This window comes from Xyrauchen texanus, chromosome 17 (genome assembly GCF_025860055.1).
Source record: "Xyrauchen texanus isolate HMW12.3.18 chromosome 17, RBS_HiC_50CHRs, whole genome shotgun sequence".
NCBI classification, from domain to species: Eukaryota; Metazoa; Chordata; class Actinopteri; order Cypriniformes; family Catostomidae; genus Xyrauchen; species Xyrauchen texanus.
In genome coordinates this window covers 23,148,636-23,168,554 of record NC_068292.1, presented here as the reverse complement: position 1 = coordinate 23,168,554, position 19,919 = coordinate 23,148,636, and the positions used below count along the sequence as shown (strand labels likewise).

The 19,919-nt window shown below is 36.7% G+C and overlaps 1 protein-coding gene across 2 annotated transcripts; it reads left to right on the top strand.

Moving 5' to 3' along the window:
* The first annotated feature begins 4,409 nt into the window (after nucleotides 1-4,409).
* LOC127658483 (pre-B-cell leukemia transcription factor-interacting protein 1-like) lies at nucleotides 4,410-19,178 on the top strand. Of its 2 annotated transcripts, XM_052147802.1 has the most exons (10): nucleotides 4,410-4,495; nucleotides 6,415-6,504; nucleotides 7,355-7,591; nucleotides 9,225-9,531; nucleotides 10,841-11,080; nucleotides 11,998-12,021; nucleotides 13,313-13,353; nucleotides 13,481-13,597; nucleotides 14,214-14,481; nucleotides 16,683-19,178. In XM_052147802.1, the coding sequence occupies exons 2-10, from the start codon at nucleotides 6,442-6,444 to the stop codon at nucleotides 18,059-18,061; spliced, it is 2,676 nt and encodes an 891-aa protein (XP_052003762.1). In that variant the 5' UTR covers nucleotides 4,410-4,495; nucleotides 6,415-6,441; the 3' UTR covers nucleotides 18,062-19,178. The 2 variants fall into 2 exon arrangements, with proteins under 2 accessions (XP_052003762.1, XP_052003763.1); XM_052147803.1 differs by lacking the exon at nucleotides 11,998-12,021.
* Nucleotides 19,179-19,919: the final 741 nt, after the last annotated feature.

Here is a 19,919-nt window from a genome sequence, read left to right as displayed (position 1 = left end):
AAACAATACTGTAAACTAAATTAACTGTAAACAGGCCCCAAACACATGAGGGGCTGTTATTTTGAAAATACGACAACTTGGCTTCTTTACAATGAATGCTCTATAATTAATAATTTAACACATTTTAAACTTTTTAAAGCCTATATTTACCAGATGAAGAATTTTGTACATATTCATATTTCAACAGATGAGGTTTAATGAATAATACAGTTTATTGTTATTTACAAGATGAAGTGGGAGATTTTATGTATATGGAACAAATGAAGGACAACCGAAGGGTGCCGTTTCTTAAGAAAATAGGAGGGATGAAAAAAAAATTCAACATTTAAAGCACAAACAATTTTGACAGTATAATATAACTGTTTTTATATAAAGAAACATAAAATACATTTAAAAAAAAAATACATTAACTTCATTAACAGTCTAGACAATATGCCATAAACATGCTGAGGGTATGCATACAAAACACTTGACACAAAGTAGTTTGGGAGAAGACATATATTCATCATCCCTTTTGTCATGTTCTGTCATATGTGCTGATGGCACACATTTATTTTATTCTATTAATGACTCAAAACACATTAAAGACGTTGCCATCTACTGGCGTAAAAGAGTGATTTATACATGATTATCTGAACGAATCTGAACTATTCTTTTGTGTCTGTACAGTTGCTATGTAAAATCCTGGACTGATTTTCCTTTGCTCAGTTGGTAGAGCAGGTTGGCCACTAATCGCAGGATTGGTGGTTCGAATCCCGGCCCACACGACTCCACATGCCGAAGTGTCCTTGAGCAAGACACTGAACCCCAAGTTGCTCCCAATGGCAGGCTAGCACCTTGCATGGTTGCTCTGCCGTCATTGGTGTATGAATGTGTCTCAGTCTAAAGCACTTTGAATACCGTTAAGGTTAAAAAGGCACATATATATATATATATATATATATATATATATATATATATATTAGGGCTGTCAATCGATACAAATTTTTTATGGAATTAATTACATGGTGTCCCGATGAATTAACCGCGATTAATCGCATATACAAATATTTGCTGAGAAAGCCCCTCATATAAAAATAACTCAATATATAATGATTATACATATTTATATCAATATATAATTATACATAGTTATCTTTAAATATTAAAATGTTATATAACATATATAAATATTAATTCAAATGATTTACATTCCTGTAGCAGAAGAGTTCATCATTGATAAAACAATATAAAAGTGGCTTTAGAATACAATGTATTGTTTACTACCATATTATTGATCATAAGTCAATCATTGGCATACAGTTCACAGCAATCCATTTCACAAGTGAATTTGTCAATCAGTTGGAGATTTATTATGAGGGCTTGTTTAAGGACCCAGACAATTTACACCTACATCAGACATGCTTGTGTAGCGTCTCGGGTGTGTTGCGTCATAAGCATAAAATGTTTAGGTCACTGTGTCAAGTTAAATATAGTTTAATACTCAATCTTTAAACACATCTTGAGATCCCTTAGTTCGCATTTGCGCTCCTTCGAGTGTTTTGAACGCAAGAATGTGATGCATGTTTGTGTTGTTCTGCCTACTGAAGTGTTTTCTTCACTGTATAAACTGCTGCGTTGCTCGTACAGCTGAAATTTCACTTACTGCCCTCTGGAGTAAACAGGTGGTACTACAAGCTTGTATTTCTCAGGAATCTGCCTTATTAGGGTCTGTGGGCATGCAATTAATTGCGTAAAAAAAAATGTACTCATTATTTTTTGTCAAATTAATCGCACTGAATTAACGCGTTAAATCGACAGCCCAAATATATATATATATATAATACCTTTATTTTACTAAGGTTATTCTATTTAAATTAAAATTTCTTTTTGGATTGATTTTCTCTTTTGATCGAAATCAAAAGACTTGAATCACGAGTTAAATGACATACAGAGTTAATTCCCTCCACTAAAGTTCGACCAAGCTAAATGTGATATTTATTGTAATCGTTTTTGTGGTGTTTGGTATAAGTTTAAATCTACAGTGGGTGCTAAATGATTGATTTTCAAAAAATAAATAAATATATATATATATATATATATATATATATATATATATATATATATATATATTGTAATTTATTTTTTTATTTGTTAATGTAAAATATTTGTTTTTTATTTGAATGTTTTAAGTTTTCAGTGTCATTTAATTACTTTATAAGTGTGTTTATTATAGAAAATTACAAAATTCTGAATGAATATTAGCCAGCTATCGTGAATGTTGTAAACACCATAAAAAAATAAAATAAAACACTATCTGCTAAAGAGTTGAATACATTAATTGTGCACATTAATAGTGTCATTGGGGGCTGAGCCCCCCGAGACTGATATCTTAGATTCGTCCCTGAACCCAAGTATTAAATATTGCACCATTTGTGCCACTGACTTGAATGATACCTTAAGTCGTACAGTTTGTGAAGAGGTGTGCTATTACTTTAAAAATAATACTAATAATATTTAAGATTATAGGACGATAAAACTACATAATCCCATACATTTACTAAAAGATGGACCTGAGCCATCTTCAGAGAATGTCAGACTTGGTGATGGGCTTTTTGTCTTGAGCCAGAAACTAAAAAAAAAAACCTTAGCAACTGCATAGCAACATGCTAAAACCACCCTAGATTTTAAAATTGATAAAGCACAGAGACTGAAACAAGTCTAATTATACTTCACACTGCCAGCAACACGCAGCGACAAATCAACCTCATCTCATTCATTTTCAATGAGAGCTGGAGACTTCCAGCAACAAGAGCAACGGCGACCGGATGTGGACGTGTCCAGCGACGCGACAAGATAAGAAATGTTTATGCAAATGAAGAGCGACTTTTGGGAGCGACTGTCAATACGAGAGAAGATGGTAGAGTTCACGAGATCCTAATATTTTAATAATAATAATAATAATAATTGTAAAGAAACAGTGCGGTTTAGACTCTCCATACACACCACTAGCGACCGAACAGCCAGCCTCTGGCGACATGCAGCGACAAAGAAGCTGGCAGAGTGAACGCAGCTTTATTCAAATCAACATGTCTTCTAAGAGACTTTATCAAAGTTTTAATATCATAAGCATTTTCGCCACAAATGACAACAAAGCATATGTGAACTGCTGCGCATGACAATCATATTAGCTGCATCCGAAAACATGGAAAGCCTTTGGAGACTGTATACTGAGACAGGATGAAAATAAGGTGTTTTTCAAACTTTCCTGAGTTCCATATATTCAAAACAGCGGTCATTAGAAGCCATTAACGGATTAGGAAGCAAGGCAGCTGCCTACATTTTCGGATGTAGGCAATAAGACGCAGGCTGTGTCTCGTTAGGAAGGATGCGTCCTTCGGAAGTCGCATTTGTCGGCCGCATACGTCATCGAGACGGTGACGGTCTCGTTTCAGAAAAGAGACCTTCTTTCACGGGAATTCCCTTCGTGGGCACCCACAACCCACAATTCTGCTTCAATGGAAATGTCTAAAAAATGATGACAATTTGCCCGTAAATATGATGTTCAAACGCAAGGAATGAATTTGAAGTACCTCTGTAGATGGGTGCAGAGTATATAATATGAATAATTATATTAATATATAATTAAAGTATTCTACTATTTTCTTTTCTCTTTACATCATTATAATTCTCCTAAAATGTACCTCATACATTCCCTTCCAGAGGGACTTTGTTCCCTTCTCACTCCAAGCGCTCGTGCTTGTTAAAGAGTGGCGTGCTGTCATAGCAACCATGTTACGTTACGTTCCGTTTGTCATAAGTGCTGTCTCGTTTAAACGAGACTTGTTAAAAAGAGGACGCTCGGTATACTGCAGCCTTCAAAGGACGCGTCCTACCTAGCTTTCAGCATTCGAAACGAGACACAGCCGCTTGTCCGCGCTCATTCATGGGGCGTATTCGTTCAGTGGGTCAAACCAATGATATGCTTGTACACAGCCCACACTCCAAAGCTATTGGATCGCGCTGTAGTCAGTCTTTACAGGTTAGAAAGGCAGCCAAAGCGCTTCGCGCTTGAAACTAATGCAGCGTTGCGGCGGCAGCTGTTTTAAAAAACTTTGCTGATTGCAAAGTCACAGATTGTAACAGGGTCTGAGATGATTTTAGGGGGGGCTGTAGCCCTCCTAAAAAGGGTTTCTTCCGATATGAGCAAAATTGTAAAAAGTGGTGCTTGTTAAAGCAAATAAGGCATTTTGAAACGCAATTAGTACAACACATGCACCTAATTTTCATGTCACCTGTGCGTGTCAGTCAAGACAAAGGTGTATTGGAGGATATAGAATGTTGTTATTGGTGGAGAACGCTGAATATGGGCGGAATAAAGATGAGTCAAGTGGTGATTGGTGGAGAACTTCAGGGACCAGAGAGGCGTGACAACAGAACTGTACGCTTCACACTTTGCACGAGACGAGAGGGTTGTGGAGAATACAGCGATATAACAGACGGACAGAGTTGTGAGGTATGGTTCTGTTTGCAGCTGAACTTTTACTTTGTCTGTTCGTGAACTTTGTGCTCTTGTCTCTTTGTATTTCCGACATGTGCATGTCTTTATGTAAAGTGCGACTCCAACATTTATTTGCCTGCGGTTTTTGAACTGAACACGCCCCTTGTGTATTCTAGAAATGTACGCAGAAGTTCATACAATATACTTGTTAACATGCAAGAATACGTAGATCATATGATGGCAAGCAGCACAGTTTTCATGTTGCATAGAAACCATCTTTCGTTGTGCCCAAGTTCTTATCTTATGACATGAAGTGTTTCCTTGTATGGGCATTTGGGAGGAGATGATGAGAGATAAGAGTGACAAGCGAACGAATGAAACTTTTCCATTACTGTCTCAACTCAATTCGTTTCCATACCTACTAGTGTACCTTACAAACATTTTCCATGGTAACCAGCTTCCACCAAAATTTCATAGTGCTCTCAAAGTTGTTATTGCTACTGTGGGAATATAATTGTAATTATTAGTAATCAAAATTATGCATCATAAATTAATACGGGATCTCCTTGATGTCACTATGTTAGTAATGACAACTAGTAGCTGTAGTATTTTGTGGAAAATATCATGGTAAATGCTTGTAAGTATTGTACTTGCAATGTACTGCATTGAAGACATTAAGAAGCTTGGGAAAGTTCAGCTCTTGTCTGTCTGTGAATGTAAACATGTTACCAGAGTTTTCAGAAGATCTGCGTGGCAAGTTCATGCAATACATGTCAGATGATAACTTCCTCTGCTAACTGCAAATTAATATTGCAATTCAGTATTTTCTTAATATCAGACTTCTCTCAAATAACACCAGTTTATTTAGGTGTGTCTTTGTGCTGCTTTCTGTATTATTTTTAGCTGTTATCTATTTCAGCCATCAACTCTCATGGCTACATTCAAAAAAATCTCTCCTGGGAGTCACATTATTAGCATACCCAAATTACTGGGATAGGGAAAAAATATCCTTATTAAAGAGTGAAGTGTGTCACAAAGTGTTACATGGGTGATTTAGGCCTCTTTTATTTTCAACATTTGCCCAAACCTTTACTATTTGGCTTCACAGAAGCCTATGCTTGATTGAATAAATCTACTGAATATTCACAAGTATTCACAATGTTTTTTCATGAATAAAAAATATTTCAACAACTTGCTGTGAATAACTGAGATGACAGTTGGAAAAGACACCAACGCCTGTCTTCGTTTTCTCACTGGTATTCTAGAAGTATTCCTTTTTTTGTGTGTGCTGTCACTATGAAAATAACTCCACTACTCTTCCTTGCATGCCTTTAGGGCTGTTTCTCTTGTTTGACTGACATCCTTAGTTACCCAGTTCTTTGCCAAAGCATTTGCCACCTATAGGACAGATGGTGTAACCAATGGAACGACATGAAGATAATACTAATGAAGTGAAAACTCTTTCACTGCACTTATATCACTTCTAGGGACTTTTCCCACTCTCCCTAAGTTTTATGCCTCTTTTTACACTTAGGGGCCTATAGTGCAGTCACTCTCTTTACTGAACTTGCTCATTACCCTATCTCTATAAGCCTATTTAAACATCTTCTGTTTGGTTTACATGTCTGATAGACAACTGGAGTAAAAATGAAAGGTGATTGAGACTGACATACTTCCTAACTTCTCCCTTTGTATCCACGGAAGATAGAAAGTCTATATGAAACAACTTTAGGGTGATGAAATTAAAAAGAATTTTAATTTTGGGTGAACCATTCCTTTTAACATTTGTGACTTGAGATCATGGTATTATTCAACAACTCATCTCACAATTCAGATTGCACTTCTTGTGTTTGTCTTTTGATGTAGCTGAATGTAAACCGAGTTGATCCTTTTTCTGAGAGCTTTGGTGACTAACCCCTAACTGTGGTTTTCAGTTGCTGGACAAAGCCACTAGGGGGGCAATGTCTGATAACAGCAACAGTGCCAATGGCAACAACCAGACTCCTCTTACTCCAGAGGTGAAGGTATGTGTTTCATGGCATGGGAGGAAAGTCTCTGTGGTTTGAAAACTATAATTCTTTGATATATTAGAACAAACTATTAAATGGATAGTTCACTCAAAAATGAAAATTATCTTATTTACTCACCCTCATGTCATCACAGATGTGTATGACTTTAGAAGAATATTTCAGCTCTGTAGGTCCACACAATACAAGTGAATGGTGGTCAGAACTTTTAAATCACAAAGTATAACAGTAATCCATACGACACCATTGGTTTAATCCTAATCTTCAGGAGTGAAATTAACAGTGTGGGTGAGAAACAGACAAATATTTATGTCCCTTTTTACTATAAATTGCCACTTTCACATCCACATTTTTCTTTAGTTTTTTTAGCAAATCACATTTTTTGTGCATATTGCCACTCACTGGACAAGTTTTATAGTAGTTTTATAGTAAAAAAGGACTAAAATATTGTCTGTTTCTATTTCTCACCCACACCTAACGGATAACTTCTGAAGACCTGGATTAAACCACTGGAGTCTTATGGATTAGTTTTATGCTGCCTTTATGTGCTTTTTGGTGATTTTAATTTCTGGCCACCATTCACTTGCATTGTATGAACCCTACAGAGCTGAGATATACTTCTAAAAATCTTTGTGTTCAGCTGAAGAAAGAAATTCATAAACATGTGGGATGGCATGAAGGTAAGTAAATTTATGAGAGAATTTTCAGTTTTGGGTGAACTATCCCTTTGTAGTAAGTACACTGTTGAATGTGTCTGATAGCTATCTTGATTAGAGTTTGGAAGAGCTTAGATTTGAGAGCTTGAGTGAGGTCAGTAAATAAAGCAATTATCTATTTCCATATGCAGGAGCCTGGAGTTGAGAATGTGGGTCCAGAAGTTGAAAGTACTAAGATTGAGGGAGAGCCATCCTCTTCAACAGCACCTGAGCCTTCAACCGAGGGCCATATTGACCTGGTACAGCACTCCTCTGAAGCAGCTGAGCTCCAGCCTCAGGCAAAGCCATCAACCCAGGAGCCGTCTGATCCAGCTCACACCCATGCGTCAGAGCATGCAAAGGATAATCAGCCTCCAGAGCTACCTCAGGTGTCTTTCCTCTAACAATTTTTTTTTTCATCCTGTCTAGTATAAACCCTGGGTATGTTCTGAAACCTAATGAGCTGCCTCTGGGGGCAGCATTTTAAGGCAGTATAAGCATGCTAATATGTGTCGGCTGTTCCAAGCTGTATCTTAATTTTGCTTCTACCAAGATATCTTACTCTGGCCAATGTGGCATCGTATGTGTCCTTCCCTGGGTATCCAATCTCAGAATGCACTGTGATTAGCTCATTAGGTTTTGGGACAGACCCCCATGTATCTCAGATATTATTTGATAGGATAAACGATTACCAGAAAAGACTATTTAAATTGTCTTTTATACCCTTCTAATGATCTAAACTCTAGACTAGCCCATTGATCTCTATATCTGTCTGTCTGACAGTGTTGCCAACTTAGCAACTTTGTCGCTAGATTTAGGGACTTTTCAGACCCCTTTAGCGACTTTTTTCTAAAAAGCACCTAGCGACAAATCAAGTGACTTTTTTGATAAATCTTAGCTACTTTCTATAGAAGAGTCACCAGTACTGCCGTGCAAGCATGAGGTCTTTATTTCTCGCCGCAGACACACCTCTCTGCATCTACTCTGTTCAGTGAGTGGCAGTATATTCAGTTCACTGCACGGCAGCTGAGACAGACGTGAATGAGCTGCACATGTTCAAACAGAGTTGCCAAGGACCAATCAATAATCTGTATGTTTGCTCCTTTTGTTTTAATTTAAACAATTTAATTTGACCATTATTTTTCTTGCTTATTACTAACTATTACACAGACTGAGGCTGTGCACTGTGTGAGAGAAAAAATAAGACATTCTGTCGCTTCTAACGATCTCTCTGAGTGATTGTTTTGCATGTAATTTTACAGTTTTTATTTTAGGATTTTAGCAGTGCAGAGCAGCAGCTTAGAAGTGACTACTGGTTAACATAGTCTTAATGGACGGCATTTCAGTCACTTTCATACATGATGAAAATCATGAAAAGCAAAGTTTCATGACAACAGAACAAATATGTAAATGAGCTTTATTGGGAATTCAGCTGTATTAAAATACAGTATGTGAGCACAGAAAGTTGGGGAGAAGCAAAAAGATGTAAAGGGCTGACACAAGGCAGAATGCGAGTGGAGTGGTGGCATAGTGGGCTAAAGCACATAACTGTTAATCAGAAGGTAGCTGGTTCGATCCCCATAGCCACCACCATTGTGTCCTTGAGCAAGGCACTCCACTTCAGGTTGCTCCGGGGGAATTGTCCCTGTAATAAGTGCACTGTAAGTCGCTTTGGTAAAAAGCGTCTGCCAAATGCATAAATGTAAATGCAAATACATCATGTATATGACATCATGAATATGCTAATTAATGCATTATGTCCTTACCAACATTTTTTGTAGGCTTTAGCTACTTTTCATTGAAACAAATCCAGTGTTGCCAACTACTTTCAGTCTGTCGGACTATGTAGCTAGCTAGTTGGCTGTCTGTTTGTCTTACTGTAATGTTTGTATAACAAACAACACGTAAAACTTATAAAACTAGTTTAAACTTTCAGAATAGGCTCTTTCCAGCCAACATCAAAGTTTGTCTTGACAAACTGTACCTGTCTAGTTACATTTTGGTCTGCCAAATGATTTCCAGGTGACACCTCCAGAAACCAGTGAGGATCGAGCCCATCTAAATGCAGCCCATATCGATGAGGACTCCACCTCTATCAGCAGCACTGCTGAGGACCTCAGCTCCTGGACAGCTGACCAAGAGGAATTAAGTGCCCTTTCAGGTTACTCAGAGAGCCCAGTTTCTCCCAGAACTGATGGCGATTCATTCTTTGACTCGTTCACACACACAAATACTATCTCTGGATCAAGCACATTTCCTGCTTCAGTTTGTCAGGGGGGAGAGGAATTTAAAACTGAGGAGTCTCACCTTAGAAAGACCATAACAGAAGGTGAGAAGTACAAGGAAAATCATGCAAAAGTGTTACATAATTTGTTGCATCTAGTTCTGTGTGTTTTACCTTTTTTCTTTTTTATTTACCGGTAAATGAGTTAAAATGTTTTTAGTACTTTGTCTTTCTCTGTTTTGTATATGTACTGTATATATTTTAAGCATTGTTGGTGGTCAAATTATAGTCTAACTGCAGTTGGCTGGTCTGATATGAAATGATGATGGACTTTATTTTTGTTTAATGTTGTACTTTAATATACAGCGAGTCAGCTCTGATTTAATTTTGGGCACATTATTCTCTAAACTGTTTATTCCATGTTTCAGTAAACATTTGCTTGTACCTGAATTCTTAGGACATTGTAGACTTGTGGTTTTTGTAGTTGCTCAGTCTGTCTTTTATATCTCTTTAAATGGTATAGACACACAAGTTCTTAATATTAGGAGAAGATTCACCAACATGTACCTTCTGCCAGAATACATTATTCCTGAAACATGTTTTATTAGATTTACTGCTCTTAACCCTCTGAGAAACGTTTTTTTATTCAGTCCGCACTCTGGAAGAAATGTTTAACAAAATCAAACCGAACGCAATTGTAGAGTTTTTAGGAAAAATGTATTTTAAAAACCTCTTAGAATTGCTTGCACATTTCTCACCATGGAAATGACCATAGAAGCTGGCATGGCGTTAAAAACGAATAAAAAACAAACTTTAAACGGTATATGTACACTCGTGATGATATGTCCATATTTATTTTACATCTTTGAATTTAATTAAGATGGGTGTACACTTCCATTTTGTCTCAGACTGTGGCCCTAATTGTACAGTGTGCATTGCAATGTGCACTGGGCTTTAGTTGAAGTAATGTCAGTTGAATGATTCTGTAGATTACACTAGGACTTTCTGTGTGACTGCATTTGCATTGTGCATTTGCTTGCACAACACTATTTAAACATGTTGGAAATGTTTCTCAGTGAACCTTTTTATTTTTCTCCTGGAACAACATTCCTATCAAACAATCATTACCCTAAGCCTTCCCCAACAATTAATGCTCATCCAGGAACAAATCCTACCAGTGCAAAACATGTTAGCTAAAGCAATGTATGTAAAAGCTACTATACCACACATTTGAAGCATCCATGGCTCCAAAAGGACCTTCTAAACTTTACACAAAAGAGTGATATAGCTGCTCTAATTAGCTAGCTTTATTTGATGTAAAATGGGATTTGTTTGTATTGCTGAATCATGTGCAAACCATGTTATAAAGTACTCAATAATATTCCTGAATAATCATGTGTCCTGAATTCCGTAGAGACCAAGCCAGATGTAGAAGTGTTGGAAACAAAAGGAAAGGAGGGAGAGTGTTTACGAAAGAGGAACATCTCCCACCTGGGCTCTTTGGACCATGGCAAGAATGACGAAGAGGACGATGAAGAGGGGGATGAGGAAGAGTTCCAGCCCCCTCAAAGAGAGGAGGAAACAGTCTTTTCTTTGAACAAGTGCATCATTGGAGCTGTCGTTCTTCTAGGCCTAGGAGCCATTTTCTTCTCTGGTGAGTATGAGGCATAAACCACCTGTTTTCTTATTTTCATACATTTGAGGCTCTTGGCCTGTAGATTGCTGTACTGTTCTCTTGGTTTATTAGAAAGTAAAATTTAGTGGTTGCCATATTCAGTCAGACATTTAGCACTTTATACATGGCAACAAATGATTTTCAAGACAAGTATTTTTATCTTGTTTTCCAGTAAAATGATCTAAACTTTCTTAAAACATGATTTATTTACTTGACAATCAAACTTCCTAAAGATTTTTTAAGTCTTGTTTTGAGAGAAATCTTACAGAATCTAGTAAGATAAATGCTTAAAACAAGTAAAAGCTGTTCAACAATGGAGTAAGAAAAGTGCACTTAATTCAAACGGAAAAAGTTTATTTGTCTAGCCCCATTGGCAGATTTGTTTCCTGTTTAAGTCTAAAGTTCACTTAATTCTGTCAGATTTCTCTTAAAACAAGACCTATCTTATGCCATTTTGCTTTACGAGTTAATAAATCACGTTTAAGAATGTTTAGGGAATTTTAAGTCTTGAAAATATTTTTTTGCTGTGTACTTGTACCGTTAGTTACGGTATATGTGTCTGCACAATATATTTGTGATAAGTAATCTGTGATTGGATTATTCTTTGCTTCATATGCTTTTAAATACTGTGTGTCATCATATACTGTAGTATAATAAAAATGATGCTCTTAGGCCACAATTATTAAGCTTTCAATCACTACATGAACTACATATTCAGAATCTAATTTGTGTTATACTTCAACCCACATTCATAAAGCTGGTTTGTAGCGTCTCTAAATGCACCTGGACAAACTGGCATTCATTTTTGGATAAAAGGTTGAGACCAAATGTTCATAGCCCATATCAGAGAGTGAATTTGAATAATTCCTGTGAGACTGAGATGTATTATTCCACAGGTTTGCTCATGGACCCGGATGACGGTAGGTGAAGAGAAAGAGAGAATGTGTGTTTGATGTTGCAGGGGTTTAGAAATGAGATGCTTTAGCTAACAGTCATTTGCTGGTGAACGGTTGCTGCAGTTGAAAACATGCATGTGCTCTTGCTTACCTGACCATGTGCTGGACGTAAACTCATTAATACCGTGTGTGTCTTTTGGTGATGTACTCAAAATATTTAAAGCAATAATCTTCAAGAGGCTTTGCATTAGAGTGATTTCCCCACAGGTAAGGCACTACATGCTCTTAATTGCTTTTGTGAAATGGCGGCAACTGCATTATTATTATAAAACATTTTCAAAAAAAACTCCATCGTTTTAATTGTTTATTATTAATAATAATCAGAATACTTGTACTAAATAATGTAGTTTGTACAATGTACTGTAGCAACTTGAAGTATCAGTATAGAAAGTTCAGAGATGGGATTTTCAAACCTGGCTCATCCAGTCACTATTAGGGGCATTCTAATTTTCAGCCCTTCAACCTAAAACTTTCAGTCTCTGAAGCTTTTAAATACATTAAAAGTTATAGGTGTTCATATAGAGCTGCAGGACACTGGATAATTTTTTATTGTGTTTCTATCAAAGTCTTTTTAGCTCTGTACAATAAAAATCATCATGGCTGTTGCTTTTTATGCAGTATTATGCGGTATGTTTAATTTCCTATAATGTCAAGTTGATGCAAAGCAACTGTGAACCACTGTGAATGAATGACCATGTCAGATTAAATCACAGTGATAAATTCTGCGTACACTAAACATTTAGAATGAATAGACAAGATTTTAGATTAAACTCTGAACATTGCACATTTCATTTCCAAACCACTGGTTTACGGTGTTTATCCTTTGCACGTTGTCTGTATTGGATGCTATGTGTGAAATTAATGTTACTTTTTTACATCCCAACTTTATCACATGGCCCAATGTTAATTTATGATTTTTTTGGAATATGTCAATTATTTGTTTTACTCACCCTCATGCTGATTCAAACCCTTATTATTTTTTTTTCTCTCTGGTAAAACACAAAGATTTTAAGCCGAATAGTAGCCTCCATCACCATTCGCTTTCATCGCATTAGTTTCATACAGTGAAAGGGAATGGGGAATAACCTACTGAAATTTATAAAATCGGGCAAACGTTCCACCTAAGTTATATGGGTTTGGACTGGAACAACATGAGGGTGAGTAAATGATAGCAGAATTATTTTTTTGGGTTGACCTTTCCCATTAATAATGATCTAGGTTTGAGTTGCTTTATCTTCTGTTTCTTCCTCTGAAGGGGACATTGACGTTGGAGAGCTGAAAGGCCCTACAAATCAGGTCAGATAATGTTCTCTCCTGGCAGTCTCCTTTTTTTTTCTGCAATTTTTAGACCTTAAATGCATTTGTTTTTATGTAGTTGGTTTATGACTTTTATTGACAGAATTTATGTTTTTGTGTGTGATAGGAGTGGCTGAATCCTGAGGTCTCCAGAGACACACCTGTTGGTCTTCAGCCTCCAGATATTTTAAGCAAACAGGCAAAGGACGATCAGCAAATATTGGTACTACAGGCACAGCTTCAGGTACAGGCATGTGCAAACCAACTCAACTTCTTATTTAAAGATGGAGTTGTTCCATTAAAGGGGCCTTAGTCTACACTTCATATATATACACATATGTCAATTGTGTTCTTAAAGATTGTACATCCACCGTGAACCGCTTGGAATTAAACAGGTTGTTTTTGACAGTGTACTTTTAAAATGTACAGCCTATATGTGAATTACCTCTTACAGTTGACTAACCTCTTTGCATGTGAAATGATTTACAAAGTGCCTGCCGAATAATGAATAGCCATTGATATACAAATATGAATGGCAGTATGTTAACATGAAAGCTTTCAAAACCGGTAGTTCTGACATCAATAAAATGACGATTTATTTTTGACCGGTTTTTGCAGTCTGTTTCCGATAAATGGGCTGGGTGGACTGAAAATTTGTGTTGTGAATGTTCATTTAGTCAACGCTTTTATCCAAACAGCATACAAATGAGAATAATGCAGGCAGAAATCATTAATCCAATAACATTTCTGTTTATAATTTTGATTTAATTTCTATTTTATTATTGAAATAATGCTACAATACAAAGTTACGAAGTGTTTCAGTTGTTCGGTGTTCTTTATTTGTCTTGTTGTAAACTCAGCAACATCTAGTTGAACTGAAAGCAGCACAGCTTTGGGCAGAGGAGGGAGAGAAGGAGCGTGTGAAGAGAGAAGAGCTGGAGAAACAGTGCCAGAAGATAAAAGGAGAACTAGATAGGCTACCTGCTTTTCAGAAAGAGCTGGAGCAAGAGAACGTGAGAATGAAAGAAGAAAGTGAGAGAGCAAAGGGAGAGCTGGAGGCCCTGCCATTACTGCACAGAGAACTGGATCATCTGAGACGGACCGTATCACAGCTTACACAAAGCACAGGTGTAGTACACACATACATCGATCAGCCACAACATTAAAACTACCTGCCTAATATTGTGTAGGTCACCCTCATGACGCCAAAACTGCACCAACCCACAATTTAGAATAGCATTCTTCTCACCACAATTGTACAGAGCGGTCTGTTCGAACCAGTCTGGCCATTCTCTGTTGACCTCTCTTCAAGGCATTTCTGTCCACAGAACTGCTAAATGTTGTGTTTTTTTTTTTTTTTTTTTTGCACCATTCAGAGTAAATTCTGGAGAATGTAGTGCTTGAAAATCCCAGGAGATCAGCAGTTACAAAAATAGTCAAACCAGCCTGTCTAGTGCCAAAAACATCCAGTGAGTGGCAGTTCTGCAGATGGAAACACCTTGTTGATGAGAGAGGTCAATCGAGAATGGCCAGACTGTTTAGAACTGACAAAGTCTACGGTAACTCAGATAACAGCTCTACAATTGTTGTGAGAAGAATAGCATCTCAGAATGCCATTCTGAGATGCGGGTTGGCACTGTTTTTGCGGCACGAGGGGGCACCACACAATATTAGGCAGGTGGTGTTAATGTTGTGGCTGAATGGTGTATACATGTGTTGCACAGCTCTTGATTCTGACTGGTTAGTAGCTACATTCTGTGGTCAAAGATTTTCATAAAATGATAGCTAAACTCTTTATTTAACTGTTATACCTGGCGACCAATATCATACACTTAGGTTGGGTTCATTTGCACTCCGTGGTCTCTTCTTTATAAAATAAAATCATTATGTACAGTGCTGTGAATTTTTATTTGCCCCATCCTGATTTTGAACGCAAAATACAGTTTTTAAGTGATAACTTTTTTGCCTCAATAAATAACATTATCCAATACCAACTGGGCCTTTGTGGAAAAAGTATTTGCTCCCTTAGTTACTAAATCCCCAAATCTATGAAGCTGCATTCATAATAGGTTCAGCTGGACTAGACACTGGCCTGATTACTGCCAGCCCTGTTCAATCAAATCAACACCTAAATATAACTTTTTCAGCAGCATGAAGTTGGCTAAAATGTCGCTCAGTAGCACATTATGCTAAGGTCGAAAGGAATTCCAGAAATTATGAGGAAAAAGGAACTATCAGAAAAACACTGGCCAAAAATGCTATCCATGGAAGAGTGGTGAGGTGAAAACCACTGCAAACCCTGAAGAACAAGGCTCTGAATTTGGCCAAAACACACCTTGATGACTCTCCAACCTTTTGAGAGAATGTTCTGTGGACTGGAGTCGAAAGTGGAACTGTTTGGAAGACGGGTCCCATTCCATCTGGCGTAAAACAAACACAGAATTCCACAAAGAACATCATAATTACGGTCAAGCATGGTGGTGGTAGTGTGATTGCGTGGGGATGCTTTCCTGCTTCAGGGCCAGGGTGACTTGCAATAATTGAGGGGTACATGAATTCTGCTCTACCAGTAAATCCTAAAGGAGAATGTCTGGTCATCAGTCCTTGAGTTGAAGCTCTATCGCAACTGGATTATTTAGCAAGAAAGTGATCCAAAGTGTAGGTATAAGTCCAACTCTGAATGGCTCAAAAGAAGCAAAATTAAAGTTTTGGAGTGGCCTAGTCAAAGTCCTGACTTGAACCCGATTGAGATTCTGTGGCAGGACCTTAAATGGGCACTACAGTCAAATATTATATTTGAAAACTCTATTTTGTGTTTACTCAGGTTGCCTTTTGTTTTATGTTATATCTCTTTTAAAGATCTAAAACAATTTGTTATGAAATCAGGAAGGGGCAAATACTTTTTACAGTACTGTATGTTTTTAATTAATATTTTATCAATATAAATATTCTCTTGTAGCACTCCATGGTTCTCACATAAAAGTTTCAACCTAAATTGTTATTTAATATATTTTTATTAACAATATTTGTTTATTGTATTTTATCAATATTATATATGACAAAAATGCTCTGTTTTGTTTAAGGGCACTGATGACCTTGTTGGAGTTTATTATTAAATTTTCACCAGCTGACTATATTCCATTATTCATCACATTCAATAAGACATGTGAAGTCTCAGCATAACCTTTTAACCCCTCTTTAGTCTTTTGTATGCTTTTCCTTTTGGAAGAAAACTATGCATTTTTTTTTTTTTTTTTTTACTGTTTTGCACATAAACATGAATTACAAAGGAAACCTAATTATAATTTGTCATCTTTGCTCTATTCCAGGACAAGCAGAACCTGTGCATCCTGTTGCAGATTCTGGGATGCCCTCTACTGGAGACTCAAGAGACGTACTACCCAAAGAAAGGCAAGAAATTAAGATCAAGACACATTGGGATAAAATGAGAGGGGAGAAAGAAAAAAGCATAGGAGAAAAAGAATGTCAAAAGAAAAATTGTGTCAAAAAAGAAGATGAACAGATGATGGAAAAGAAAGATTGGAAAGAAGATAAAGGCAACCAAGAGGAGGGCAAAGCATGGAAGAGCAAAGATGAAAAAGAGTGGAAGGACAAAAAACAAGAGGATGGTAAAATGCAAAAAGAAACTGGAAAAAAGAAAGCTTTCAAAGAGTGGGAGGAGAAAAAAGAATGGAAAGAAGATAAAAAGTGGATGAAAGACAAACATGGAGAACAGAATGAAAGGAGATTAGACAAGAAGGACTGGAAAGAGACTGGGAACAAGGAAGTGAAAGGGGAAAAAGAATGGAAACTGAGAGGAGAGCAAAAAGATTGGAAAAACGAAAAAGAGGCTGGCCGCAATGGCCATAAAGAAAAAAAGAAAGAATTGAAAGAGAAAGGTGAAAAGGAGTCTAGAAAAGGAAAGAGTAAGGGAAAAGTGAATGAGAAAACAGAGAAAATTTGGAGAGGTGAGAGAGAATTTTCCAAAGAGTATGGTGGAAAGAAAATGGAGGAAAAGGATTGGGCACAGAGAGGGAAAGAGGAGTGGTCCAAAGATGGAATGTGGAAAAGAGAGGGAATAAAGGAAGCAAAAAAGAACAAGGCATACTACTATAAAAATGAGGCGACAAATGGTCACAATGAAAAAGAGAAACAACACAAGGATGAAAAGGAATGGAACAATAAGGTGCGACACAGGCGTGGATCAACATATGAGACATCCAAACGTCACAATCGTGACCATGAAAACTACTGGGCCAAACAAAGAAAGAGAATACAGCACTATCACAGGCAGAGGGAGCCATGCAGTGGTGTAGCAGACTGTGCTCGAGCAGAAGGGCTCTCTCCAGTCAGCCTAAATGACTTTGAGATGCTTCTCCAGGAATACCTGGCAAAGCTCCAGGATCCAGAGGACCAAACATCCAGGAAGGAAGAACTTAGTGAGTTTGTGAAGGAGTTCTTTAAGAATGGTGTGTTTGCTCACGATCATATGCCTTTCAGAGAGTTTGTGGAAGGTGTGGGGAACATTTTGGAGGACTTGACTGAAGGAGAGGAGAGCGAGTTAGAGGACAGTGATGAAAACGACAATGAGATGGAGGAATTCGAAAAGGAAGCGATGGAAAAATTTGCACTACCAGAGGAAGTGGGAAAGGTCAAGAAGAATGGAGAGAGGAAGAAACTGAGTGGAAGAGTAAAAGAGGGAAGGTAGTCAGGAGCAATATTAAACGGTTTTCTTGAAACTGATCTGCCAATGTTGACTTTATAGCAGTCGTGTACTTAAATCTTGCACATCTTGCCCACAAATGGAATGTTTGTCTGTGTTATTTATCTGAAGAATGTAGTTGAGTTTGAGATATAGTACAAATTTTTACGGTCTGGGATTTGTGTTGTACTCCTATTTCTCTAATCCTAAAAATAGTTACGTAACGGTTACAAGTTGAGGATACATAATGAATGTTTTAAGATTCTATTTGGCTTAAAGTTTCTATTAATTATTTCTTGTTCATACTTTTGTTGTGCTTATTTTAATTTAATTATTTTGTAACTTGTCAGGGTTAGAACTCCCAGCCTAAAGTGTGCACTGTTATTTATAATATTTAATGGAAGATATCTTTGATAAATAACATAGATTGTCTTGACCTTTTTTATTGGTAAAAAGTGTTGCATTAGCCACAAAATATTCTTTAAAATTTTTTAGTTTACAGTGTTGTGAAGATTGTTGAAGATCAACAATTGTGTCAATTTTGGTTGTGTAATTCATCTTTATTCTTTTTACTTATTATCATTTAAAATGTCCCCATTGTAATCGAGAACTATTTTCTGTCAAGAAAAACTGCTAGTACCTCTAATCTAGCTTCACAGTTTCTGTGCAGGGTTATCAATAAAAATCAATTATTATAATTAAGCAATCAATCTAGTATGATAATGAACTACTACATAAAGGCAGCATGTAGAGTTTTGTCATTTACTACTAAAGTGTAATTTGATTTTTTTTAAAAGTGCAACTGAGATTAAAGTAATGGGAGTTATTTGCCTTTTTATTTTAGCTGGTTACTCACTGACCGTTGCCACAGTGCAACTGGAGTTCAAGTGGTTGTGGAAGTTGGAAATGTTGCTATGAAAATTTTACAGAATAAACAAATGCAAACAGTTATCTAACGTATTTCTTGACACACTAAGAGATCTTGCAACACATTGCAGCCTGTAAATATACCTTATTTCCTTATCACAAATTGTTTAGATCACTTTGTAGTTCCTGAATTCAAAGAAACATTTTAAATAGAAAATGGGTTTCTCAATTCTTCCTGTGCTACACTCTGGTCAATCGGCTGTATGAATTGTACAAATCTAATAAAATGTTTATGAATTCTTTGCAAATCTAGATTTCTGTAAGAAGGGCTCCAAAATTGGCTTTCATGCACACTGTAAGTCATTCAAAATTCTCTCATAATTTTCTCACCTTCATTCGATCCAAGATGTGTATGACGTTATTGTTATTTTTTTCTGCAGAACACAAACAAAAAAAGATTTTCAGAAGAATAGAATATTGCTGTTCAATGCAAGGTCAATTCAATGACCTTTAAAGCTCCAAAAAGCACATGAATGCAGCATAAGAGTAATCCATAAAACCAAAATATAATTCCTATAAATACTATACATTTTGACGTCAGCAGTCTCCTTGCCGATCAGGATTTCAAGTTCGATTAAACTTCCTATAGCACCACCTAGGGCTTTATACATGCATCAAGCACTAGAAAGTGAAATCAAGCTTGAAATCATGATCGTGCCAAGATTGCAATAGCAACTTATACAGTACACTGTAGTAGTATGGATAACTTTATGCTCCCTTAATGTGCTTTTTTAGCTTTTTTCTTCTAAAACCATTATTTGCATTCTGCAGATGAAAGAAAGTCATACACATCTGGGATGGCATGAGAATGATGAGCACCAACAATCAAATAAGTTGCCATGGGTTTAATGAACTGTTTCATAATTTATGCAATTTACATATAATTTTGATACTTAAGTAAATTTAATAACAGTTACTTAAATACTTTTACTAAGTC

Coding starts and splice junctions, on each gene's coding strand:
- LOC127658483 (XM_052147802.1), top strand. CDS start 6,442: ATGTCTGATAACAGCAACAGTGCCAATGGCAACAACCAGACTCCTCTT. Junction 7,592..9,224: donor AGCCTCCAGAGCTACCTCAG/GTGTCTTTCCTC, acceptor AATGATTTCCAG/GTGACACCTCCAGAAACCAG. Junction 9,532..10,840: donor TAGAAAGACCATAACAGAAG/GTGAGAAGTACA, acceptor TGAATTCCGTAG/AGACCAAGCCAGATGTAGAA.